At 50.7% G+C, this 27,543-nt stretch overlaps 1 protein-coding gene across 1 annotated transcript in view; it reads right to left on the bottom strand.

Moving 5' to 3' along the window:
- Positions 1–27,543, bottom strand: part of CRAMP1L (Crm, cramped-like (Drosophila)) — a 43,415-nt gene that overhangs the window by 14,990 nt on the left and 882 nt on the right. The window contains exons 2-10 of the mRNA XM_010851309.1: positions 27,399–27,538; positions 18,299–18,492; positions 16,292–16,445; positions 14,739–14,822; positions 13,257–13,305; positions 2,456–2,541; positions 1,870–1,993; positions 790–871; positions 2–321 (exon numbers count right to left, since the gene is read on the bottom strand). Coding sequence (XP_010849611.1) covers positions 2–321; positions 790–871; positions 1,870–1,993; positions 2,456–2,541; positions 13,257–13,305; positions 14,739–14,822; positions 16,292–16,445; positions 18,299–18,492; positions 27,399–27,538 — 1,233 coding nt within the window. The remainder of the gene's footprint in view (position 1; positions 322–789; positions 872–1,869; positions 1,994–2,455; positions 2,542–13,256; positions 13,306–14,738; positions 14,823–16,291; positions 16,446–18,298; positions 18,493–27,398; positions 27,539–27,543) is intronic.

The raw sequence follows: 27,543 nt of genomic DNA, 5'->3' as shown, positions 1-27,543 counted from the left end.
GGTGGAGGGAGGAGGCCGCCCCCCAGCCTTGGCCTCGGAAATGGCCCTCGGGCACTTCAGCTGGCCCCTGGCCGTGCCCTGCCCGCTCTGGATGCCCAGGATCTGGGCCGGGGGCAGCGTGTGGGTGTCCTTGGCACTCTGCTTGCACCGGCCACCCTCCTGCCAGTGCACTGTGCAGAAGGCCTTGGAATGCACCACGCGGGCCACGCCTGGCAGCGGTGTCAGTGTGCAGTTCTCTCCCGGGAACAAGTGCAGCGCCACCTTCTCCTGTGTTGGCTCCGAGAATGAGTCCTGCAACTGCCGCTCCTCCAGCGTCTTCCGCTGAGTGCACCGTCAAGGATCCACCTGTGGCAGCTCGCACCCCCAGGCCACGGGGCCTCGGGGAGACAGGCGGGCCACTTCCTTCTGTAGGGGCCCCACACCCATCACCCGCCCTCTGGGCTGGGGACTGCGAAGGACATGAAGATGGAGAGCTGACCTCAGTCATTTCCCTCAACCTGCTGGCAGGGGTGCCTTGGCCACAGCCCGTGGGCCACACAGCAGCCATTCAGGCATGGAGGGCCATTATGACAAGAGTTCTCACACTGTGAGGAAACCACAAAAGGGGCTCAGACCTCAAGCCCAGAGGACGAAGGGCTGTAGGTTTTAGTTCTGTTCCACACCAGCCCATGGCCCAAATGCTACACCCCAGGGCTCTGCTGCAAAGCCAGGACTGAGACGGAGATGCCCCCAAGTCTCAGGCAGCAGGTGCTGCGGAGTCCCAGGGTTGCTTCAGTAAGAAAAAGATACGATTCTCACTTCATGAAGTGCCCACTTCTGCTTCAGGAACTCAATGAGGCTGGAGACCTTCCGATGTAGCTCCACAATCATCCTGCACAGAATGACAGACAGAGGCAGGGGCTGGGACGTGCGGGGCCTTCTGGGAGTCCTGGAGGCTGTGGTGGCAAGACGCTGCCATGATCTCAAGGCCCGAGCCACAGTGTCCCTGCAGAGCCCCTGGCTCTTTTCCTAACACCAACCCTTTAAACTGAGAAAACTGGAGGCCCACGTGAAACTGCAAGAAAAAGTAAGAGAACCAAGCGCGCTTTACAGGATGAGGCCTCAACCAGGACAGAGCCTGGCACAACGGTCCTCCCCTACCAGCTCCTTCAGGGGTCAGAGTGGGTCCAGCCTTAATGAAGCCCAAGAAAATAAAAGTATGTATGGAAGGAATGAAGTCCTGACCCAGGCTACGACACAGATGAACCCTGAGACCACAATGCTCACTGAGAGAGGTCAGACAGAAAGGACCCACGTACAGTTTCTGCTGACGTGAAACGTCCAGCACTGGTGAATCTACAAGGACCAGTGCAGGGAGGCCGGTGGGGCCTGGGGAAGGGACGGGGGGATGGGGAGTGAGTGTTAGGTGGGCATGGGGTTCCCTCTTGGGGGATGAAAATTTCTGCGACTAGAGAGAGGTCACGGCTATACAACACTGTGAAGGTGCCCAATGCCCTGAACTGGGCCTTTAAAAGAGCTTGCAGTTAATCTACAAGATAATGAGAACTGGAGAATGACCCATTCCTGAGTGCCTGGTGCATAGCCAGACACACGGAAGGAGAAAATAGGGAGCAGTTCTCAGGGAAAGAGGAGGGAAGACCCTGAAGCTGTTGGCCTGTGACCACGTGATGTGTTCACACCCGCTGTCAGCCTGCAAAACCCCAGCCAGCGATGCAAACGCAGCTCCAGAGTCCGAGGACCCCGCGCCGAGGCAGCCCTCACACTACCCTCAGGTGGAGCCGGGGCACCGGGGATGGCTGCTGCTCCCCCAGGGGCCCCTCTAGCCCTGTCCCTTGCAGCTCGCTCCCCTCCAAACGTCCAGCGTCTCACCTGAGCCGCGGGTTCTGGGCGAGGCTCTGCACTCGGGCCCAGGCGTGGTTGTTCCGTGGCTGCAGCTCCACAGGGACTCTCAGGGGCAGGCGCACTGGCTTCTGGTCCTCTTCGTCACTCAGGCCTGCGACAGGAAGGGGCTTTAGAGCCGTCTGTTCAGGTACAGACAGACCTCGATGATAAGATGAAGCTCTTGGTCGGACGGCTAAGGTGCCCAGAGAGGAGGAGGGGCAAGCAGCCCTGGGGAACGCTGGAGGGGGTAGGGCGAGGAGCGGCCCTACATCTGCCACAGCCACCACATGCCCGCTGTGCCAGGCCCCAGCCCGGCCACAGGAGACTCGCCCTGACACCTCTGATGCACCATCTCAGGATGGTTGGGGCTTCAGAGCTGAACTAGATGCCTGAGTGGACACATCACTGTGCCTGGAGTCGCAGTCCAGGAGCGATCACCCAGGCTCGGCTGCCACAGGACGTTTTCAGCTCAGGCTGGAAATCACTAAATGCAGCCGTCCAGCAAGCCTCCCTGACGGAAACGGGTCCTCAACGCCCGGCCTGGCCCGCCCCAGCGGAGCTGCATCTGACGTACCATCAGGGTCACAGAGTTTCTTCAGGGCGCGGCACATGGGTGCTTTGATCCGCAGGTTCCTCCCTTTGTACCGGACTGTGGTGGCCCTGGGAGAGGGGTTGAAGGAGCGCTGAGGCCTCAGAGTAGAGTCACTCCCACCCTGTGCAGTGATGGAGGGCCCCAGCCAAGCACCCAGCCTGGCCTCCGGGGGTTCTGCTCAGCCCCATGAGAGGACCCCTGCAGAAGCTCCCAGAGTTGCGGGCAGATGGACGTCACATGACAGACGACAAGGCTGGCTCTGGACCTCCCTGAGCAGGCAGCACGCCACAAAGGGGGTGCCCACCGCTCAGGACACGCCCTACCCTCCTGCCTGGCCACGAGCACCCGCCACTGCCCCCCCAACAGCCTGCTCCTGGAGTGGGGGAGGGCCGCCCCACCCCCGCCCCAGAGCAGATGGGCTCACCCACCTCTATGTGACCTCTCAACCCACCCCACCTCTGCCCGTCAGGAACGTCACCCATGCCTCTGCAAACCACACTGGGGGACGAGTGGAGGCTGGGGCCCTGGAAGCCAGCAGGTGGGGGTGCTACATGCTTGTGCTCCCCACACTGGCCTGCAGCGGGCCCAGGTTCAGTGGGGCCTGCCCTACACGTCATAGCTGTGGGTGACTCTCTCGGAACACTGCTGTGGCAGCAATTTATACAATGTTCAAATTACATAAAGAAATACTACTGCTAACTAATTAAAGAAAAATAAAAGCCACGAAAAATAGCTCCCTCTGAAAACACATTTGATACGCTTTGGCAATACTCAATAAAGGTAGACTGTCTTCAAGACTGCAGCCAAACAAGGTAGGCCAGACAATCACGAAAGATTGGGGGTGATCAGGAAGGTCCCTGCAGCCTCTATGTTCTTGCTCCACTTGAAAACAGGAAAATCACAAATGACGCGTCTTGGCTAGAACTTCCAAATAAAACCACCCCAAGACTCCATGGAGCGAGCCCCTAAGAAAAGGCATCGGCCAGCCACCCAATGGTTGGTGAACAAAGAAAGGTTTATGTTTTACAAAAGGTTCCAGGCTGATATCTACTGCTTTTATGATTGTTTTACCTGTTTTAAAAATTGAACTACAATATTGTGTTAGTTTCAGAAGCATAGTAAAGAGATTAGGTTATACGTGTATACATTCTTTTCTGGTTCTCACAAGATTTCACTATTACAAGATCCTGAACACAGTTCCCTCTGCTACACAGTAACTCCATGTTTCTTTGTTTTACATATGGTACTGTGTATCTGCTAACCCCCAACTCTTAACTCATCCCTCCACCCCTTTACCCTCTGGTAACCACAAGTTTGTTTTCTACATCTATGAATCTGTTTTGTAAATAAGTTTATTTGTATTATTTTTTAGATTCCACCAATGGACATGAGTTTGAGCAAACTCCGGGAGATGGTGAAGGACAGGGAAGCCTGGCGTGCTGCAGGCCATGGGGTTGAAAAGTTGGACACAACTGAGTGACTGAACAACAGCATTGGTTTGCCTATATTCTCTGCTAGGAGCTTTATAGTGCTGTGTCTTGTATTTATGTTTTTAAGCCATTTTGAGTTTGGTTTTGTATATGGTGTGAAGGTGTGCTTTAACTTCATTGGTTTACATGTGACCGACTGTCCAGCTGTCCCAATATCACTTGCTGAAGAGACTGTCTTCTCGCCATTGCGTACTCTTGCCTCCTTTCTCAAAGGTGAATGGACCATAGGCATGTGTTTCTTTCTGGGCTCTCCATTCTCTCCCACTGATCCAAAGGTCTGTCTTTACACAAAGGCCACACACAGTTTGGATTACTGTAGCTTTGTAGCGTTGTCTGAAGTCTGGGAGGGTTATGCCTCTAGCTTTGCTCTTTTCCCTCAGGATTTGCTTTGGCAATTCTGGGTCTTTTTGGTTTCATACAAATTTTGGGATTACTTGTTCTCATTCGGTGAAAAACATCATGGGTAATCTACAAATTGCTTTGTCCAGTACAGCCATGTTAACTGTATTAATTCTTCCACTCCAAGGGCATGGGATATCTTTCCATTTCCTTGAATCATCTTTGATTTCCTTTATCAGTGTTTCATAGTTTTCAACATAGAAAATTTTCACCTCCCTGTTCAAGTTTTGGAGAAGGAAATGGCAACCTACTCCAAAGATTTTGCCTAGAGAATCCCTCTGGGGTCACAGAATTGGACAGAATTGGACTGAAGCAACTTAGCAGCAGGAGCAGGTCAGGTTTATTTCTAAAATTTTAATTTTTTTTCATGCGATTTTAAGCACAATTTACTCTTTCTACCCTTGACCTTAACCAAAGGCTGAGAAGCTATTTTTACTCTCTTTCTGGTATTTCAGCGTAAAGAAATGCCACGGATTTCTGTGTATTAATCTCGTGCCCTACTATGTTACTGAATTCACTTTGTAAGTTCAGGTGGCTTTTGCGTGGAGTCTTCAGGGTTTTCTATATAGAGTCATGTCATCTGCATATGATGACAACTTTACCTCTTCCCTTCCAGTCTGGATGCCTTTTCTTTTTCCTGACTGTTGTGGCTATGAGTTCCAATACTTTGTTAAATAGATGATGACAGTAGGATCCTTGTCTTCTTCCAGAAGTTGACAGGAAGGCTTTCAGCTTCTCATCATTCAGCATTATGTTGGCTATAGGTCTGTCAAGATTAGTTTTTATTATGTTGAAATGCTTCCTCCACACCTACTTTGGTGAGAGTCAATGCTTTTTCTGCATCTATTTGAGATGACTGCATGGTCTTTTCTTCTGCTGATGTGGTTAATCACGTTGACTGACTCACATGTGCTGAACCATCCTAGGGACTCTGGGACAAATCCATCTTGATTGCAGCATATGATCTTTTATATATGTTGTTGGATTTGGCTTGCTAATATTGTGCTGAGAGTTTTCCATCTGAATTCATCAAAGATACTGGCTGGTCATCATTTTTGGTATTGGCCTGGATTTGTATCAGGCTGATGGTACATTCACAGATTGACTTTGGAGGAAACACTTTGGTGTTTCCTCCCCTCAGCCTTCTGGAAGAGTATGAGAAGGATTAATATAAGTTCTTCGTATGTTTGGCAGAATTCTCCAAGTGAAGCCATCTGTTTTCACGGAGCTTTTTTTTTTTAAATTTTTATTGGAAGTTTCTGCTGTACAGAAAGTGAATCAGTTATATTATCTATACACACAAATGCTGCTGCTGCAGATTAGTCTCTTCAGTTGTGTCAGACTCTGTGCAACCCTACGGACTGCAGCCTGCCAGGCTCCTCTGTCTGTGGGATTCTCTAGGCAAGAGTACTGGAGTGGGTTGCCATTCCCCCCTACTTCAGGTGATCTTCCCAACCCAGGGATTGAACCCAGGTGTCTTGCATTCCAGACAGATTCTTTACTGCTGAGCCACCAGGGAAGCCCATATATATACACATACACACATCCTTTCTTTTTAAAATTTCCTTCCTATTTAAGTCACCACAACAATGCATTGAATTCCCTATGCCATACAGTAGGTTCTCACCAGTTATCTATTTTATACATATGAAGGGAGTTTTTAAATTACAGATTGTTTCACTTCCAGTGACTGGTCTATTCAAATTATGTTTCCTTTTGATTCAGTTTTGATGGGCTGTTACAGCTAGGTTGTTCATTTTGTTGGTATGTAACTTTTCATATGCTTATTTAACTTATATGCAGAGTACATCATGAGAAACGCTGGGCTGAATGAAGCAGAAACTAGAATCAAGACTGCTGGGAGAAATACCAATAACCTCAGATATGCAGATGACACCACCCTTATGGCAGGAAGTGAAGAAGAACTAAAGAGCCTCTTGATGAAAGTTAAAGAGGAGAGTGAGAAAGTTGGCTTGAAGTTCAACATTCAGAAAACAAAGATCATGGTATCTGGTCCCATCACTTCATGGTGAATAGATGGGAAAATAGTGGAAACAGTGGCAGACTGTTTTTTCGGGCTCCAAAATCACTGCAGATGGTGAGTACGGCCATGAAATTAAAAGATGCTTGCTCCATGGAAGAAAAGTTATGACCAACCTAGACAACATATTAAAAAGCAGAGACACTACTTTGCTAACAAAGGTCCTTCTAGTGAAAGTTTTGGTTTTTCCAGTAGTTATGCATGGATGTGAGAGTTGGACTATAAAGAAAGGTGAGTGCTGAGGAATTGATGCTTTTAAACTGTGGTGTTGGAGAAGACTCTTGAGAGTCACTTGGACTGCAAGGAGATCCAACCAGTCCATCCTAAAGGAAAGCAGTCCTGAATATTCATTGGAAGGACTGATGGTGAAGCTGAAACTCCAAAACTTTGGCCACCTGCTGCGAAGAACTGACTCATTGGAAAAGACCCTGCTGCTGGGAAAGATTGAAGGCAGGAGGAGAAGGGGACAAGAGGATGAGATTGTTGGATGACATCACCAACTCAATGGACATGAGTTTGAGTACAAACTACAGGAGTTGGTGATGGACAGGGAGGCCTGGTGTACTGTAGTCAATCCATGGGGTTGCAAAGAGCCGGACACTACTGAGCAACTGAACTGAACTTTGCATGATATTTTCTAATGATTTTTTTTAATATATCTGAGGTGTCAGTTGCCATTTCTTCTCTTTTCTTACCTCATTTGGATCATCTCTTTATTCTTCTTGGTGAGCCTGGCTAGAGATTTATCAATATTTTTGTCCTTTTAAAATCCCAACTCTTGGTTTAATTGATTTTTTTCCTATTGTTTAATTTCTATTTATGTCCTCTCTGATCTTTATTCTGCTGACTTCACGTTTTGTTTGTTCTTCTTTCTCTAATTCTTTTAGGTGGTAGGTTTCGGTTTATTGGGGTTCTTTCTTGTTTTTTTTGACAAGGGCCTATATGGCTATGAACTTTTCAGGACTGCTTCTGCTATACCCATGGACTTTATATGGTTGTGTTTTCACTGCCTTTTGTCTTTTAAGAGTTTTTTTTCTCTTTGATTTCATCTCTGAGCTATTGATGACTTTTAGTAGCACACTGTTTACTCTGTATGTAATCATTTTTTCATTACCCTTTCTGTGGTTGATTTCTAATTTCATGCAGTTGTGATCAGAAGGTGCTGGAAATAATTTGTTCTCTTAACCGTGTTGAGATTTGTTCTATGTCCTAGTATGTGGTCTATCCTAGAGAATGTTCCATGGATACTTATAAAGAATGTATATTCTGGGTTTTTTTCAATGTAGTGTCCTGTAGCTGTCAATTAAGTCTAACTGTTCTATTGTGTCATTTAGGATCTCTGTTGCCTCACTGATTTTCTCTCTAGAAAACATGTCTATTGCTGTCAGTGCCGTGTTAAAGTCTCCTACTATTTCTGCATTCCCATCAATTTCTCCCTTTGTGTCTGTTAGTACTTGGTTTTTCACTTTTTGTTTCTGGCTGTGCTGGGTATGCATTTCCGCATGTGAGCTTTCTCCAGCTGCAGTGCAAGGGCTTCATGTTGCAATGCACAGACTACCCTTATTGCAGAGCACGAGTTCTAGAGAACATGGGTTCAGTAGTTGCAGCATGTGGGATCTTAGTTCCCGAACCAGGGACTGAACCAGGGCCATGGCAGTGAAAGCACCAAGTCTTAACCAATGGACCACCAAGAATTCCCTATTGCTTTTAACACCTATTTTGTCTGATATGAGTACTGTGACTTCCATTTTCTCATCATTTCTCATATGAAATATCTTTTTCCATCCATTCACTTTCAATCTGTGTCTTTCCCTCTAAAGTGGATCTCTTATAGGTAGCCTATTGTAAGTTCTTTTATTATCCCACCTAATACTTTGTATCTTTTGATCATTTAGTTCATTGACATTTAAAGCAACTACTGATAAGTATGTATTTATTGCCATTTAAATCTTGTTTTCCAGTTAATTTTATATTTCTTTTGGTGTTGCTTTGCACTTTTCATTTTCCCTTTTGTGGCCTGATGGGTTTTTTTGGTCTTATTCTTCAGTTCCTTTCTTGTTTGGTTTTGGTGAATCTACTCCTTCTTTTTGATTTGTGGTTACCTTGGTTCTCAAATACGTGAACCCAGAAATGTATCTACCAGCTTTACACTGGAAGTCATATATATTCAAATACATTCCAAAAGATCTACACTTTCTTATTCCCCTCCCCCACATTTTGTGATTTTGAGGTCTGGTCTTACATCTTCATGTTTATCCTTTGCTGTTCATTGTAGTTATAATCGCTTTCACAGAATTTATTTTTTTAAATCTATATACTAGCTTATCTAAAGTGATCTTTAGTCCTTTTAATAGATTTCTCTTTCTTATTGTGATATTTCCCTTTCCTATAGACTCCTGCTTCTCTTTTTATTTAGAAAGGACCTCTCACTATTCCTTTTAGTATAGGTGTAGTATCACAAACACTAAATTCCTTTAGTGTTTGCTTGTCTGTGAAGTTTGCTCTCCTTCAGCTCCAAATGATCATCTTGCTGGGTTGAGTATCCTAGATGGAAGGTTTTTCCCTTCCATCAGGACTCTGAATTTATTTTGCCACTCCGTTCTAGCCTGGACCATTTCTGTAGGGATATCAGCTGATAGCCTTGTGGGGGTTTTTTCCTAACTGACTCTTTGTTTTTCTCTTGTTGCCTTTAGAATCCTCTCTTTATCTTTTGTCATGATGTGCCCTGGAGTAGGTCTGTTTGGGTTCTTGTTGTTTGGGACCCTCTGTGCTTCTGGTCTCTTGAAAACTGTTTCCCACTTTAGGTTTGGGAAACTTTCAAATGTATTTTTGATTCCCTTTTCTCTTTCTTCTCCTCTTGGGTTTCCTTTTACGCGTAGATTGGCACACTTCATATTATTCCACTGATCCTGTATGTTGCTTTCATTTTTTCCATTTGTCTGTTCTGATTGGGTGATTTCTGTTATTCTATCTTCCAGATCAATTATTCGTTCTTCTGCATTATTTAATTAACTGTTTACTGTCTTTAGCTCGGTTTTCATCTTGGTAATTGAACTGTCTAATTTTGATTGGCTCCTCTTTATACTTTCTAGATCCTTATGCCAGTGATCTGCATTTCTAATGATAGCCTTTCTTAATTCCTTCAGCATTTTTATTACCTCCTTTTTGAGCATGGGGTAGACTGGAGAGATTATTTCATTATTTGTTCTCTCAGATTTCCCTCATTCTTTTATTTTTTTAAGGATTTAAAAGTCTTATTCTTACAGGTCACAGCTGATGAACACAAAAGCTTCCCACATGGGTACCACTCAGCGGGAAGAGCTGTCCCAGGAGAAGGGTGGTGGGATAAGTAGAAACCTGAGCAGCCCAGAGTCCATGGTGGAGTGGGGTCAGGGCCTGAGGCCTCAGACACAGGAGCGCCAGTAGCCACAGCACATGTATTCAACGATTCAGTCCACTGCCAGCTTGCTCTGGGGACCCGGCAAATATGGCTCAACCAAAACTGGTGTCCCATGTTTGAATGCACCACAGGAAGCAGAGGTTCTCATACCCTGGCCCTATCCATTCTGTGATCAGGTTACTTTCACAGCCTTCTTTAACATAATATTCACACAGGCCTCTACTTAGGGCTTTCTGCTTGTAATAGAGGTCAAAAATAGAGGGGCTTTCTGGCAGTGGATACTGAAGGTGAGGTTCCACTTTCCTTTTCCCTCCTCAGGTTCTGTTTCAGCGCCTGTCATCTTTTGAGCCAATCCATCCAACACTGGCCTCATTAACAGTCACCCAGGAGAGCTTTTCAGCTCTTTCTGACTCTAGGCAGTCTTTCCCATAAGATAATGTGCAAAGATCCTAGGGTCTGTCTCTTAAAAGTGTAGCAGAAAGACCCCTGTGTCTTCAGTTACAGGCGCGGGTTCTTATTCAGCTCTACCAGTCCCTCCATGACTCAGGGGAGATCACATTCCCTCTCTGGTCCTTGGTCTGATCAGAACCTCTGTCACCACTGGATGCCCCTTCTCTATACTCTTGTTCTTTTAACTGGGAGTAATTCCTCTGGTTTTTCCTTTTACTTAAATTTCTCTGAGCCTGTGAATTTAGGAGAAACAGTTATCTGGGCAGGCAGACCCCAGGAGCCAGCTCTCCCCACCGTTGTGTCAGGATGGGAGGTTCAGAGAGGATGAGAGCCTGCAGGGAACATGGTCTCCACTGAGACCAAGTGCTTGAGACTGAACCACCTCAACTCAGGGGAAACACACACAGCAGAGCACTCCCAGGATGTTCTGATGATGCTGGAGTGTGACCCAAGAACAATGGGTCAGTTCTTACACAGCTCCCCCCATTAAAGGGTTCTGGAACAAGTGGACATTCCTGCCCCTCCATCCCAAACAAATACAACAGCAGCAGCAAGATTTAAAGAGCTGGGGAGCCATGTCACGTGGCACTTGTATTTGTGATAACCACATTTTCCGTTAAACTGCTGTTTTGGGACTTCCTTTTTTTTTTAAGAGAAATTGAACAGGGCCTGCTTTATGACTAGAGACCGTTCTGAGGTTACGATCCTTTTCCTCTTCTCACAAATCAAAGTTCTAGGAGTGGCTGGAGGCTGGAGCCAGCACAGGGAGGCTTGGCCCTAGCCAGGCTGGGGAGGAGCACCTGCAGGAGAATCAGGCCCGTCCCTGCTCGCACAGAGCGATGCAGAGACCCCTCTGAGTCCTCCACCAGTCTGACTTCAACAAAACAGGCAGCAGAGTAACTCTGCTCTGTGTGCATGGGAGTCGAGCTGTCCTTTCTTATATTTTTCATTTACTTCTCTGCAAAGTTAACTTGGTAAGTCTAATAAACATGTGCCAAATTCTATGCTGCTGGGTCTGCAACCAATGTAATGAGATTTAATTTTAGAGCTTTTCTCAATTCATTTACTCCTTGATCTAATTCTACAATTTTATAATGAAGGGAGATAGACAGTTATTAGGAAGTAGTCTGCATGAGAGGCAGGGATGGGAAGTGAGATAAATACTCAATGTTCTGATGTCAAGGACTAGTTTTTCCACAGGTACCTTCCTAAACTCCCCCCAGCTCTGTCTCACTTTTACAGGATTTTTGCTTTGTTTTTCAAAACTGATGTCTGTTGTCAAAAGAACACACAATACATCAATGGATCAGAATTTAAAGTCTGGAAACAGACCCACACAGTATAGTCAACAGACCTTAGACGAGGGTGAAATAGCAGCGAATAGGGGAAGCAATTGGGGCCAGTCCCAATGGACATACCCACAGGTCACAAATTGGACCTCAGCACAAACGACATGGTGTGCACCAAAGTCAATTCAGAGTGGATTTATATATTAAACCATAAAACTTTTAGAAAAAAAACACTGGAAAAAATCTTGTGACCTTGAGTTCAGCAAAGACTTCTTAGACATACTAAAAGCATGATCCAAATATGAAAAAAACAACAGAACAACAAACTGGACTACACCACAGCTAAAATGTTTACCCTATGAAGGTCACTGATAAAGCCACTAAGACGATGAACCACAGACTGGGAGGGAACGTCTGCAAGTCACTTGCCTGACACAAGGCTTGTCTGGAACAAATGAAGGACATTCAAAACTCAGTGGGCATAAGACCTGAAGTGGCACCCCGCAAGAGACAACCAGCAAGTCTTCGGAAGGTATTCAATATCAGCCCTCAGGTAAATGAAGTGAAAACCACAGTGAGACACCCCTTCACCAGCAAAGTGGCTCAGATCAGACAGTCTGAGCACACCCAGCGTGGGGCGTGTTGGGGTACCCGGAAGCCTCCTTGGAAAACAAGCTGGCAGCCCCCTGTAAGGTCTACACATGCCCACCACTCCTTCCCTGGCAATCTATGACAAATGTTGGCGTCAACGGCAAGTCCTTCACTCTCCGTAAACTGCCTATGTCCCTTACCGGGGAGTGGGGGAAGGATAAACAGACCATGGATCCACACAGCCACAGGGATGACACTCCAGGGAAGGCTCGTGCACATACCACCACTCAAACCTTTAGATCCTGGAGCCAACACAGCTCCCACCTGACAGGCGGGGCAGGAAGGCAGGCAGGCAGTTCTGACACTGATGGTGCACAGGTGGATGGGGGTAATAAACAACCCTGGGGCCAGGGCCGCTGACCTCCAACCATACCCCATACCTCTGGGAGGCTTGGTGTGCCCAGTGATGCCAGCTGGCCAAGCCACCTGCTCCTCCTGGCCACCAGGATGAGTCTCTGCTCTTTTATACATGGTGGTGCAAACAACCTGGTCATTCTCAGGCCTGCTCAGACGGGTGACAGTTCAGACACAGAGCCTAGGAACCCACCGCCAGCCTCTGTGAGCACAAATGCTGGGCCAGAGCCAAAGCGCAAAAGCACATGGGCAGCCGGCCTGGCAGGCCCTCAGCCTGAGGAACAGGGGCCCACCGGCCATCCAACATCAGGCCAAGGAAGGAGAGCAGCTGGGGTGCCAAAACGGCTGCCAGAAAAATGCACAGGACAGAGGGCCTTCCAGAGGCAAGAGGAGCTCCCACACTACAAAGCACGAGACTGAGGAGAAGAGTGAGACCGTGAAGGTGAGGGCCGAGTGGAGACCTGCCAAGAAGAGGGATGGACCCCAGCTCGGGGAGAAGCTGGGGCAGGTCAATCCACTCCCCTGGGCTGGCCACCTCCTAACGGGCAGATGCTTAGCTGCAAGGATATAAGGGTTAACTCTGAAGAGTTCAAGTTTTAATGGTTCTCACTGAGAAAAGGGGAGAAAACTGCATGTATTTCAAGGTCTATATTTGAGCAAAAAGTGTAAACTCATGGGAGCCAGCCTGCCACCCACGCCATCTACTCACCCAGCCTGAATGAGCTCGTTCAGCTTCGTGGCATTCTTGTCGTCCATGCCTTCGGTGCAAAAACAAACACGTGAGCATCAAGGTGTCAGGAGCAGAGCCCAGCAAGATTCCATGTGATTATCTTCAGTGCAGAATCCAAACCACTTAATGGAACATCAGGGCCTCCCAGAGTAACATCCATGTCAGTTGCAGCCCCCGAGAACCCACATGTCACCTGCACTAAGAGCACTGTCCCCTGTCCACCAACCACTCGCCCCCAACTACCTCATGAGACACTACCCTTTCCTGGGGACCATCATGCCCCACTACACTTGTCCTGCTGGGTTCCTGGGCTACTTGTGGGCTTGCCTCCAACAGCTCTGCCAAAGCACGCGCCGAGGCCCTGTGTGTTTGCTTACTAGAGTGAACGTGCACCCACCCCCCACCCAGGGGCGATAGGAAGTCGACAAAAGGACAAGGCTGCGGGAGCCTTCTGTGGGGAGGGGTCCAGCTGGGTGACACGGATGGCAAGACCAGACAGGGCCACAGCACTGGGCCAGCACTCCAGGACCAGGAGTGCTTCAGGGCAGGACAGGGATTCAGGAGCTCAGCAGAGCACTAAGAGCAGGAGCCAGGGGTCTGTTTAGGAGTCCTCAGCCTGCAGGAGGAGGGGCGGGGAGCTGGGACACCTGGCCCTTTCTTCAGAGGCTCCTGGAAGTCCTGCCTGTTTCAGGGAGCGCAGGTCACCCAGGGAATGCCCGCCCCACCAGCCTGCCCGCTGTGACGCACTCGGTGGCAGCTCATCCTCATCTCCCAAGATGGCCCTGCAGGGGTGTGCCTTCCCAAGCCATGTTGACAGGCTGCAGCCTCACGTGCATAATCACATGGGGAGGCCAGAACACCTGTACAGCTAAAAGGACTCTAGTTATGAGGGCACGCTCAGACCAAGGCAAGGGAGGGTCCCAGATCCCTCAGAGCACCAGAGTTGGGAAAGACCAGGACGTGGGGGCTGTTCTAAGTCCAGACCCAGGAGACACAGCAGCTGTGAATCAGCATGTTGTGGACAGGTGTGCGCCGCCTGGTGTGGTGGATGTCCTGGGAGACCTGAGTTGGTCAGGAGACCAGTGAGGCTGTGGTGCCCACTGGAAACATCTTACACATGCTGGGTGTGCAGGGGAACATCCTTGTTCTCAGGGGCCAGCGGGTGAGGGGTTGACAGTGTGCTTGGGTGTTAGCAACTTAAAGTCCCATGGCTGAGCAAGAAGAAAGCCAGTGTGTGGAGGGGCTGGGGGCAGGAGAGGTAACACAGATATGGCCAAGGTTCAGGCCAGTAACATCTAAATGACAGCGTGTGAGATCAATACATCTTCCTTCAATACTTCCACAATGTTAAAACGTTCTGTACATTAAAGTGTTTTCAGGCTGAAAGCTGGGAAGAAAACAAAGAGCCCCAGGACTAAAGCTGCAGCCCCACTGGGAGGCGGCCCCGGGGAAGGTACTCACAGCCCCCGATCTTCTTGCGCAGCTCCCCATAGCAAATGAGGCCATACAGCTCCTGGGAGGACTTCTTGAGCCCACGGGAGAACACTGAAAACAAGGGAAGGTGCAGCTTCAGAAGGAGAGCACGGACGTGCGGGGCTCGAGGTCACGCCAGGGCACTGGGGGTGCTTTTTGGCTTTGACCCCTGCACCCTGGACCACAGGGCAGAGTACACAGCAATATGGTGCCGTTTTTGCACTTTTCAGAAGAAAAAGAGGGAGGAGGGGACCCTAACAGGCAGGGCAATGTCCCTAGAGAGAAAATAGAATGCCCAACATGGCGGGCTTCCACCAAGCGTGGGAGTATGGGATCACTTCTCTGTGCACAGACCCGGCCAGCTGAGGCCCGGTGCAGCTTTGGGGGAGGGTGGAGGGTAGTGGAGGCTGGGCAGCACAGACAGATCTGAGAAGCTCAGAACAGAACCAGCAAGACTGACAGGCGGATTGGAGACATCCACAAAGATTCAAAGGAAAGACAGGGACACTGTCACGGGAAGTGCAGTGACCCATCACAACCATGACTGTCTGGAGCTTGGTCCACAGTCCCGAGAGCCCTGTTGCTGGCCATGGCATCGAGAAAGGACTTCTCCAGGGCAGAGGACAGCAAACCATGGCTTGCAAGCCAGACCCAGCCAGGGCTCTCTGTAAACACGCAAATGCAGCAGCAGCAGCACACAGTCCTCCACACCCCATCCAAGCGAGCGAGGAAGCAGGGTGAAGCGGTTTCAGTAAAGACAGTAACCCTCCAAAGCCAGACTCCTTATACAAGGACAGTTCGGACCACCCCTGGGCCTTTCCAGGCTGGGGGAAGCCCCGGCCCTGGCAACCTGACCACAGGGAGAGGCAGCGGGGAAGCTGGGGGGTCATCAGGGAGGCGAGAACTCGCTGCCTGGCCAAAGACCACCTGCAAGGCACAGGCAGAGTTCACAGGAGTGGCGTGAGCGTGGCCACCACAGTCATCCTGCATCAGCAGTGCTGCTAATGGGGAGTGTTAGAACCAGGTGGTCACAGGAGGGACTGAGCCATGAGAATTGGCAGAAGTGACACGGACACGGCTCTCCCAGCGTGTGGACAAAGGAGGCGGCAATGCCTCCCCCGAGGACAGATGCTGATGGAAGGGGTGCTCTGAGTAGGAAGTCAGGACTGCACCTGGCAATGACCTAGACATGTGACTTAAAGATAGTACCACGCAAACCAGACTCAAACATAAGCGACGAGGGCCTGGGAAAGCCGTGGATGGCCAGCCCTCCACCCCCAGCCTTCCATGCCAGGCCCGGCCCACTAACCCACCAGGGCCCTCTTGGGAGAAGGACGGGTAATGAAGAGGTAGGATCCAGGACCACAGTACCCTCCCTGCCAGCAAGCGAGCCAGGCACCCAGACGCCACAGGCATCCTCGCAGTTCAGCCCAACTACCAGCTACAAGGCCTCTTGCCAGCAGGCATGCTGAGCCGAGGACACCCCAAGCCGTGTGCTGGGTGGGCACGGGGCCAGGGAGAGGTGGGCAGGCGGCGCTTACCGTTGTCGAAGTCAATGTACTTGGTGATCTTGTGCCAGGTGCGATAGTAGAAGTGCCGCACCTGCTCCTTGTTCTTCACCATGCCAGCCGGCCGGCCCTTCTTCCGGTACTTTAGCGCGATGTTGTTCTGGATGGCCTCAAAGTCCTTCCCGTGCTGCAAGACAGAGCCCGCGGCACACACAAGGCAATCACCACGAGGCAGCCTCTGGGCAAGGTAGACGCTTCACAGCTCTCACTGGGAGTGAACTGCAGCCCGGCTTCCCCAGAACCTCAGGTTTCCATCAGAACAATGGACAAAGCAGCAATAGAATGACCTTAACATGTGGGTCCCAAGAGGCAAGGAGCCGGAGCAGGAGAAACATAAAGCTTATCACTTGGGACAAAGGGCTTAACCTCTAGAGTTCTTTAGAGCCCATGAAATGGGATACCCGCATAAACAATAACCAGAAGATATGACAGGATGGAGGAGCTCAGGGTGCTGTGTATCTGGTATCTTAAAACATCAACTATTCAGAAACAGTCTCACCAATTCACTCATACAAAAGGTATTAAACAGGATCACACAGAATGTGCTCTGAATACAGCTGTGGACCTTCCTTCAGCAACTCCACACAGAAACCAAGTACAGCTTAGATTTTCAGGACGGAATTTACATTCCAGAGAACACAGTGTCGATGCTGTTCAGGTACTGCCCATGACTGAAACTCTCATCAACACACACCAAGCAAGAGCGTGGGAAGGGACCTGCAGGTAACGGCACGCCGGCAGCAATGAGCACCATGGGTGCCCAAGGCTTGGCTTCTAAATCCCACTTTCCAAAACGAACAGAGTTCCTTGGGAAAATGGGCATCGCCAAGTCTGGGGCAAGGAAAACACCAGGAATGTCTAGAGCATCCTGAGTTGCCAGAGAGAGAGAGGAAATACTCAAGGTTGAAAGGAAACATGTTAGAAGGACACAGGAGCCAACATAAATGGAGAAGGGAGAGCTCCTGGCGTGGGGTTCCCAATTAATAAATGTACGTAGAGTAAGGGAGCTAGAAGGCAGTCACTGGGCATACACCACAGTAATAGTTGTTCCAGTAAGCAGCAGCACTGGTTGCTTAAATTAGAAGAAGGAAAAATGATGCGAAACAGGGTATTCACACAGCCTCAAAGTTAAAAAAAAAAAAGAGGAAGACTTGGTGGTGGAGAACCTGAGAGATGCAACCTGAATGCAGAGACCAAGGCTCACAGAGCAGGCCCGAGGGCACAGCAGAGGCTCCCACAAGGACACCCAAGGAGGCACAGCACTCCTGCAGCACTTCAACACAAAGCTTAAGCTTAACCACAAGGAAATGTCAGGTGAGCCCAACTAGGGGTGCTCCACGAGTGAACAGACTGGATGCTTCAAAAGAGACCAGGGTAAAAAGGGGAGACTGAGGGACCTGTCCCAATTGGGAGGAGCCAACTACAATGTGGGTCAATGTGACCCGGAGGAGGACCCCAGAATAAACACTGATGACATCAGGTTGATCCTCCTCACTGTGTTGGTCACCCTGCAGTCATGAGGGTATCAGGGAAGCAGGAAAAGGGCACGTGAACATTCCCTGTATTCTTTTTGTGGTTTTTCCAATTCTGAAATCATTTCAAAATTTAAAATCAAAAAGTAAAAATCCTAAAGAATGAATACTCATTCTCTGTTTTAAAAAAAGCAATGGCAGGTGAGCCAGAACAAGACAGAGTTGCACGTGAGGTGCCTCCTCCAGCGTCTAGCTCAGGTACTTCCTCTCCCACAAAACTGCCACCAGCTGCGAGGGGAAGGCCCAGAGGGATGGGCACCACTCTGAGCCACTGGAGAGCATCTTAGAAGGGAGAAGCAAAGACACTTCCCAACAGCCACCTCACTAGAAACAGCTGTGAAGGTCACACCAAGGAGATGAAGGGCCAAGGTCAGAGGGCAAGGCCTGGGGCCACCAAAAGGGTGTGAGGGGGGAGCCCCACCAGCCCTGCAGGCTCCAGGAAGCTTACCTCGTATAGCCCCTCAAAGAAGGTGTTTTTGTCTTCTGTGCTCCAGGACTCCCACTGCCGCCGAACCTTCTTGCCTTCCTCCTTCTCCCCGCCGGAAGACCCCAGGTTCCTGGAGGAGGAGCGAGAGCCCCCTGCAGGGGCAGCAGGGGCAACCCCAGGCCCATTTGCAGCCGATGATCCACCACCATCAGCTCCTTGGAGAGAAAGAACCTTATAGTGAGTGACCTGTTACCAACAGAAGCTGCCCCAGGCCCCGCCCCCAGCAAGTGAGTGACATGGTCCTGCCCTGACCTCTGACCCTTGTGAACGTTTAAACAGTGAGAAAAAGGAAACAGAGCGTTTATGTGGCACCACTGAGAGTACAAGGACAAGGCCTTGCTGAGGCACTCAGCACCTCTTTCTCAAAAGAAGTTTTGGGTAAAGTAATTATATTTTCAAATAAACAAATTGAAATTCAAAATCAAGAAAACATCTACATGTGTGTAAGACACTACCTTCTTAGAGCTACAACTGGAACTTCAACATATGCACCACACAACCCCACAGCATCTTTTAAAAGTCTCAAAACTCCTGTTTTTCTTGATCACTTTTTATCAACAAAGTCTGGTGTTCTAAGAGTGAGTGACATCCCACACACGCTCTTGAAGCACCAGTTCTGTATCTCGAGATGAGTCCTTCAAGACCCTGCTGGAGGCAGCAGCACATACAGTCCAGCATGCGGGTCCAAGCCAGGCCCAGGACCAGAACTCTGAGCTCCCAGGAGGACACAGGCAGCAAAGCCAAGGCAAAGGTCACAGATAACTACACACTTTATGACCTGACCCAGCCTTCCCACCCATTCCAGTTCCTTCCTCTCAGATGGAAGGGGAACTCCCAGTGTATTTTTGTGATAACCAGCATTCTCTTTTCTCGGAACCACAGGGCCATCCAATGGTTAGAATCTGCAAACTCTGAATGACAAGGGTAAAAATAAGATCATAAAAACAAAACTGCTTCAAACAGGAAAAGCAAACAAGTGCAGATAACCGTTAAGATGCTTTCTTGATGAGATAATCATGAGCTTTTCCATCAGATCCACTTCCCAGTCAGTTTGCTGGGGGCCCTCCTTGGGCAGACACGTGCTCACTGGGAACTCAGGGCCATGTTTCCCTCAGCCCCTTGAGAGGGTTCTGCCTCCAAAGGGAATAAAAGACAATCGTGAGAAATAAAAAAAGTGACAAAAGTGATCCCACGCATGCTTGCAAAGCCCACCCCTGCAGAATCCAAGTGCAGGGCTGTCTGGGCCCCGGGCAGGGCGGGGTCACTCTCCCCCGATGCCTCACTGTGCCTTTCAAGGCGCGGATCCTCGTAATCACATTGACACGTGTGTGTGCTCAGTCGCGCCTGACTCTTTTCAACCCCGTGGACTATATAGCCCATCAGGTTCCTCTGACCATGTATTTTTCCAAGTAAGAATACTGGAGTGGGTTGCCATTTCCAGAGGATCTTCCTGACCCAAGGACTGAACCTGCATATCTTGCATCTCCTGCATTGGCAGGTAGATTCTGTACCACTGAGCCACGTGGGAAGGCCTAACGTCAACATAAGCAGTATCTAAAAAAAGCTGATCCTATCAGTCAGCTACTGGGCATGAGAACGTGTTCATATGTGTAGAAAAACCACTCAGGTACATGGAATGCGCCTGATTCTCTTGTGGGGAAATGTGTTATCAGGCCAGCGGGCCACCTTCAGAAAGCGACACACTCAGCTAACAGAATTCACAATTTATCAGAGCTGTATAGCCCAATTAGACGATCACTAACGAGGCTACTCAAATTTAAATCTTAATTAAAATTAAATAAAACCCCAGTTCATTAGTCACACCAGCCACAGCTCTAGTGGTTTGGGTCCACAGGGGGCCAGGGGTTCCCATGCCAGACAACGTGGGAGGGACCTTTCTGTCACCGCACCTGTATGTTCACCCCTCACATCCTAGACACAGCTAGGGAAGACAAGCCGGTCCCAAGCTGCTTCCCTCCGCTTCCTGAGGCTCAGCAGATCTGTACCTGAGAATCCCCGTGCGCAGAGTGGGGGAAGGACGCCCTCGCCACAGGACCTGACTTTGTCAGCTCCTCACCAAACCAAACCAAACCCCTGACCTAACTCATGAGCCCGGCATGTCCCAAGATGTTTCAACAGGCAAGGCAACTCAGTTCGTGTGCAGGGATCGTCGGTTTTGTTCCACTGCGCGCAGGTCAGAGACGCCTCTCCATGAGCTCAAGATCAGGTCACGGGTGCCATTTAAACCCACTCTCAAATAAAAGAAATTCTGGTTGACTTGGAGCTCATAACTCCTCATGAGTACTCCTCTGAGGAAGGGCTGTCTGTCCACCTCTGCACCACCCACAACAAAGAATTTCATAAACCCTCCTTTTCCAAGACAAAGGCAACTTGCTAACAATCACAGCTCAGGTTTAGCTTTGCCAGCCCACACTGGTGTCAACGTACTTGAAATTACACACATTTTTGAAAATTCTGTTAACGCAGGCCTCTTGCTGGGTTTTGTGAGATTTCACTGGTGACCCGCAACAAGGAGGATGAACAGTGATGGAAAACTGAATGGCAGCATCTCTGAGCCTGGAGGGACCTCAGGAGTAGCCCACAGAATACACCAAACCAGCAGACACGCAGGAAAGGACGACTTAAAAGCTGCTCCCAGGAGGTCCTTGAGGCCACCAACCATGCCCTCTTCAAGGCCAGAGGTCAGAGCAGCGATGCTCAGCCTCTCTTGCTCGGGTTTCAAAAACATTCGTCCTCAGTAGAGGAAAATAAAGCCAAGGACCCTCAGGCGACCATTTCCACATCTGCTGCCCGTCACTCTAGACCTTGAATGCTTCTCAGAAACAGAGTAAAATCACAAAACTTCATGGGGGGAGAGAACACAGCACCTGGTACATCCCTGAAAATTCAGATGAGGAGGAGGAAGAACGGCATCCCACCTGAGCTCTGGTTCCTTTGAGCGCTGCGACTCAAGCAGGAAAAGACAAGTAGGATCAGAGACACTGGGAGAACGAGATGGTTACCGGGCAAAGTCCAGACAGAGAGTGATGACTGAAAGGGGAAGACAGAGAAGCCAGCGAGAAGAACAGAGGTGCAGGAAGGCAAAGGGCGGGGGGGTGGGGGGGTGTTGAGACGACAACTCTGAACAAGCCTTAATGGGTGTGGGGCTCTCCCTGGGGTGGGCGTGGGTATGCACAGGCCCCAAGTCAATGTGACACCTGCAACCGTGCTTCTGAGGCCACAAAGAGGTTAGTCAGAGCCTGCACGTGAGAAGTCAGCATCGGGAAGGCAGGAGGGAAAGGACACATGAGGCCGGAGCCCGGCAGCCTCCCTGTACCTCAGAGCAGGAACGGCCGCGTCAGGCCTCACAGTGTGCTCAGCAAGAGCTGGGGAGCCGGCGCCGTCCCTCCCACCCACCACGGCCAGAGGTGGGTGGGCCAGTCCTCCGGAGGCTCAGAGCCACCTCGGAGCAGGCCCCTCAGTGCCCTCTGTGGTCTCCCAGACCACCCACCCAGGCCGCAACCCTCTCCAGGACTCACGTTTGAGGAACACAGATGTGCGGCGTCTGTCTGCGTCCCCCGCTGCCCGCATCCACTCCAGACAAGCTAGACCGCCCGCTCTCTCTGCCCATGCCCCCTCAGCACTGCGCAGCAGAGAACCAGCCATCTTTCTGCCGGGGAAGCCCAGGTGCCCAGCCCCGAGGAGCGCGTCTGGACGCCCTGCTCCCTTCTGTCCTCATGTGCAGTCACCATCACCAGGGGGAAAGAAGCCCTGAAAGCGGGAAAGCCGCATGGCCCGGACGGCAGGGGCCCAGCCAGTTCCCCTCCTCATACTCCAGACCTGGCGTCATCCTCCCGGGACACGGGGCTCCCCCAGGACGTGTTACGTCACGGTGGCTGTCACCTGGGCCGTGGCTGCCTCAGCATTTACGACACACAGAGCCACGGGCAGACAAAGGAGAGACCCTGGTCTCAGCGCCCCCCCGTCTGTGATGGAGGTGGCAGCAGGCTCAGGACTCTGGTGGATGCTGGCCTAGCACGGCCGCGTGACGTCCCGGGGGACTCCGAGGATGTGGTGACACCCCGTCACAGCACACTCCCTGTCCTCAGCCTTCCTCTGGAGCCTGCGAACTTCCCGAGCATAACATCAAAGTCCCAAGGGACAGGAAGACCCTGTCGGGCTGGACTCGAGGGCTTCAGAAACGTCCACCCAAGCCCACCTGCGCTGGGCAGGAGGCACGCTCCCGTCTCACCGCCTGCCCGCCCCCAGCCCCACTGGGGCGCCGCCTGGCACCGTGGAAGCTCACGGCTGAGAGGGCAGCACGCCCAACATGAGACCCGGCGGGCACCCCAGGCTGTACTCAGTCCAAATGGGAGGTGTGCCACCCAGGGTCTCAGAGGTGCTTCTGTGCTGCTGCTGAAGAAGCCTTCTCCACCAAGGCACAAGGTGGATGGTTCCCAGGAAGGGTGCCGCCCCACGGACGAATCCAAGCACCCCCATCCCCACCACGTCCGCTGGGCCCCGAGAGCCGCGTGCTGCCCACCAGGACCGCCCTCAGCACTTGCTGCTCCATCTGCCTCAGCGGCACCTCGCAAGGCTCAGTGTCCCCCTCTCAAACCAGGCGTGGCCTCCCTCGAAGACTTTCGCTCCTCTCACAGATATTTAAGACAAACACAACTACAACTCAGCGCTCCCACTAAAACGTACACCCTCCTCAGGGAGTAACGTGGGGACCACAACTCCAAGGCACGTTTCACACACTGGTCCTCGGCGCTGATAACACCAGCCTTGCTTGATGTGATAAAGCACTCCAGCACACCGCCATCCAGGACAAAGACGGTTTCTGCATCTGTGACTCTGCTATCTTTGTATTTTCATATCATCCGAAACAGGACACAACGTACTACCTGAAATGACAACCCTGACGCGTGTACTCTCAGTGGGCACCAGACAACCGCAGAAGCTCACGAGACACCACAGAAGCATCGGTGTTGATGTTGAAAGTCAAGGAAGTACTAATACTCCAAAGTTAGCTCAGCCTTTAAACCAGAATTCAACTGTTCCCTTACCTACTAGCCCAGGCTATCTGTCCACGTCTTGGACATGAAGCCGGCTCAGGGCACAGCTCTGACTGAGGGATTCCTGGAAGCTCTGCTCCACAGGCGGGCTCCCCTCCATCTGGCACGGCTCCATTGTGGCCGCTCTAACGCGGCCTGGGCCGGCGGGTCTCCTGACCCACCACACACAGAGGGGGCCTGTGTCACCCAATAGAGCCCGTGTCGCAGTCCCCGTGTCTCCTGCACATGCAGCCTCAGTAGGGAGAGAGGCATGTGCTGGACACAGCTGGAAGAACGGCCTGCCTCTCACTTCTCCTCCCATAAAGCTGAGACCTTCACAGAGCCTGAGGGACCCTGGGGTGACGATCCAACTGGCCACAAGGACCACAGAGCTCCAGCCTCATGGTCTCTGGAGGGTCGGGTGTGTCCCCCTGCCCCTGGTGGGTATGGAAGGCAGGGACTGCCCTGCCCGGCTGCCCTGGCCTGGGGAGGGACGAGAGTGACCACGGCATGGATGCCAGCAGGGCCTTGCCAGGCCGGGCACTTCGCGAGGTGAAGGCTAAGGAGAACCTACCAGGGAGACAACCACCTGGCCTCTGGGCCTCTGCCTTCTCGCAGGACCCCAGGCACCTCTGAGCTGAGGGAAGCGTGGCCTCGGCCGTGGCCTGATCTATCTGGTGCTGAACGGAAGGAGCATAAAGTTCGGGCAGGGCAAGCACCCCTCCAGCCCAGCTGAATGAATCCCTGGAGCTCAGAGTGGAGACACTGGGTTCCCGACCACAGATCATCCTTCCTCCCAAAAGGATACTGTCTCCCCAGGGTCAGCCGCAACAGGGTGAGGTACGTCTGAGACATCTTTAAAAAAAATTCTGGAAGGTACAGGCAGGCCCCAGACTAAGCAAAATGCAAACGCTGATTTCTAAGCACGACACAGTAAAGCCAGACGACGCAGCCACACTGTGGAGACGGCGCCTCCTCTGACTTGCTCCCTGACTCTGCAGAATTGGCCTGCTTGGGTGGGGGGAGGGGACAGCCTTGGAAACAGAGGGTCTAACTCTGCCCCCAACTCAGGCGTCCCCTGAGGACCCCACCCCCTAGAGGTTCGGGGGCATTCCTGGCACCTCTATCCTACCTCCCAACAGGTGACCCCGCCCACCCCGTCCATCCACTCAGACTCTGCCTGAAGCTCGACCTGGCAGCCAGGCCCGCTTTCCCTAAGAGCAGGGCTTCGGGGCGTTACTTATTTCAGTGAGGCAGGCACTGGGGTTATTCTGAGAACCTGAGATGTGCATCAGGAACTGAACACACGGGAGGGCGTGGGGGCCCTGCCTCCTGGCCTGGTTCCTGCAGGTTGTGAAGTCAGTCTCAAGTGTGTTCTCAGGCCACTTGGGGCGCATGGCAGGGCCAGGGGAGCATTTGTTTTGACATCAAGCAGAGCCACTGGTTTCTGACCTGCAGCCTACCTTCTGTCTCAGCTGAACACGTTATCTGAACAACACTCCTCGGTATCTGCGCCCAGATAAAAAGCAAAGTAACAGAGGTGCAAGATGCCTGGCACACAGGTGCTAAATCATTGCCACTTGCCCCTGGTCAATTAAAAAAGGATTTGATTCAGACTTCCACTTCTGGTTTTTCACTGAAGTTGACAAAAGAGTCCATTCTTATGAAAAAAGAAAAGACAGTATTTGTGTGGACAGAAGCAAAACGAAAACTTCCTTTCCTCCCCAAGCCTTTTCCTCCCAAACACCGGCAGAGTTCTCCATGCATTAAGACTGAAACTGGAAAGCGGTCAGTAACCAAAGGAGCCTTCTCTGGCTGGGCTGTGATTGTACCTCAAATATAATGGAAATTTTTACTTTCCTGAAGTGAAAAACCTGGAAAAATTCCCTTACTGGTCCATACTCATCACTACAGGTGGAGATTTCCACCGTCTGTGCAACGAACAGCTCCTCCAAGAATGTTCCCCAAGGTTACAATTGACCTGCTCTCTGCCGGTCAAAGGGGCGGGAGAGGGAGGAGAGGCTGCCCGAAGCAGGCGGGGGATATCCTGGGCACGGGGAAACTTGAAGCACAGCCCAGAGGTGGCCTCGCCAGGAAGCTCCGGGCCAGAGGCAGGCCCAGGAGTCTGTGAAGCAGAGGAAACACACTTTTCACTCCTCTCCCAAACATCAGCACCACAGTTCAGCTTCATTATTCACTTTAGCAAACTTCTGCATGCTAAAACAGGAAAATACACAAGCTGTAAGCAGCACAATTTCTAACAAACTTCCATTTTACTGATGGGAACTGGATGGCTGTTCCAACCACGTTTGGGCAAGAATTAAGAACACATCTGAGGCCAGGCTAATCAGAAACCTTCCCCATCAGCCCCACACTCAAGTGTGCAAGGGAAAGCAAACCGCCCCTCACCCACTGCCAACATTCTAACTTTAGTCTCACGTCCCATCCACGCCACATCACCTCACAGGCAGCCATTCACAGGGGACAGACAGCTTCCAGTGCCTCACTCCATTTTAGCAGCTACACGTGGAGAGAGGGGAGCCATCCCCGGCACTCCTCAATTCACAGGGAAGGAAGGATGCCTCTCCAAGGAGAAAGCCGGTGAGAGGGGTACAGCGAGCAGATGGAGGTCAGAGGGCCAGGGGACCAAAGCCAGAGACTCTGACCGGACGTCAGAGCCAGTGCTTCTGAAGCCACAAACAGACCCTTGGAGGCTCACTAGCACTTACACATGGTAACTTAAGACATCTCTCTGAGTAGGAGTGAAAAACTGCTTTTTACAAAACAAAGCCATGAAAACAAATTAATGTTTTCCTAATCAACCAGCAATTTTCACACCAAAATAAACTTTTATGAGACAAGTTTTAACTTCTGAAGCATACAAAATTATCTCATGCTTACATCTCCAAGTGAGTATAGTTACACCAAAAGTCTTCACCCCCCCACCTCCCCCCAAAAATGAGTAAGGCTATGACTTCAGAGGCCAGTCCTCTTCAGCTGAGAATGAGGCAGAAGTTAGCAAGTTTAACTGCACACATTTGGCACAGATCTCCAAAATGGGTCCTCCACTAGCTTCTGAGGTATTTCCTTCTTAATATTATCAGGACCAGCTAACGATTTAAATTCCATCGCCCAAGGAACCAAGTGAAAGTTTTTCTCATGTGAAACTCACTAGAAAATGGTGTTACATATGCTATCTATAAAAGTGCTGCAAACTTGGCCTGAAACAGAATATTAAGAACAATTCACTTATACCATTAAGAAAAAGCAGAATACTGAAATATAAACAGATACAAGCAGAAAACAATGGGGAACTGACACATGGTTTTCTTACTATTTTGATAGAGACGTCCTCAACAACCTGAGAATGCCAGGACAAATCCTGTGGACTGCTGCTCGTTTATGTCAGGTCATAAATGTTTTCACCACTGACTACGCTAGGGGAGATGTCCTCATGGCACCCAAGGAAGCCTCAGTAGAAACGCAAAGGGCCACGTCTTGAGGCCTTGACACTCTCAAACCCAGCATACTTGACGTAGAGGGCGACGGGCCCACGCTGGACCCTCGGATCATTCATTTTCGACTTATCAGCCTTTCCCCACAAGAGTTTCAAAACTCCACTCCTTTGTTGTATTTTCACCATCTGAGGCTGAGGAAAAGATACAGCACGTAATTTCTCAATCCCTTTCTAAACTACTGTTTACTGTTTAAAATAGCCTACCATATAAATCACCCAAGCGCCTTTGAGGGGGAAAAAAACCCAACCATCAGAAATCTATCCTATTTGTCCAAGGAAAGAATACTTACTGCCCCTTAACACAGTCGAAACACAGAAACAGTCTCTTTGGAGCAGGAAGAGAGCATGTCCCCTCCAAAGTGCCACTCAAAGTGCGGGTGCAGACACACGAGGGAACCCCAGCGGGGTGGAGGCAGGGAGGCATGAGGGAGGGGCCCCCCACCGGGGGCGCAAGGGCACACCCTGCAAGGGGACAGGGTCGCCTTACCTTTCCCGCGGGGCCCGGAGCTGCCCGCACCGCTGCTCCCCCCAGCGCAGGACGAGTCCTTCCTGAGCCTCTTGCTCTGCGGCCTCACGCTGGACCTGAGGAAGTGGTGCTGATCCTGGGGGCAGGCGGGCGGCGGGGACGGGGC

The sequence above is a fragment of the Bison bison genome, unplaced genomic scaffold (assembly GCF_000754665.1).
Source record: "Bison bison bison isolate TAMUID 2011002044 unplaced genomic scaffold, Bison_UMD1.0 scf7180017851711, whole genome shotgun sequence".
Classification (NCBI taxonomy): domain Eukaryota; kingdom Metazoa; phylum Chordata; class Mammalia; order Artiodactyla; family Bovidae; genus Bison; species Bison bison.
This window is presented reverse-complemented; position numbering and strand designations above follow the sequence as displayed.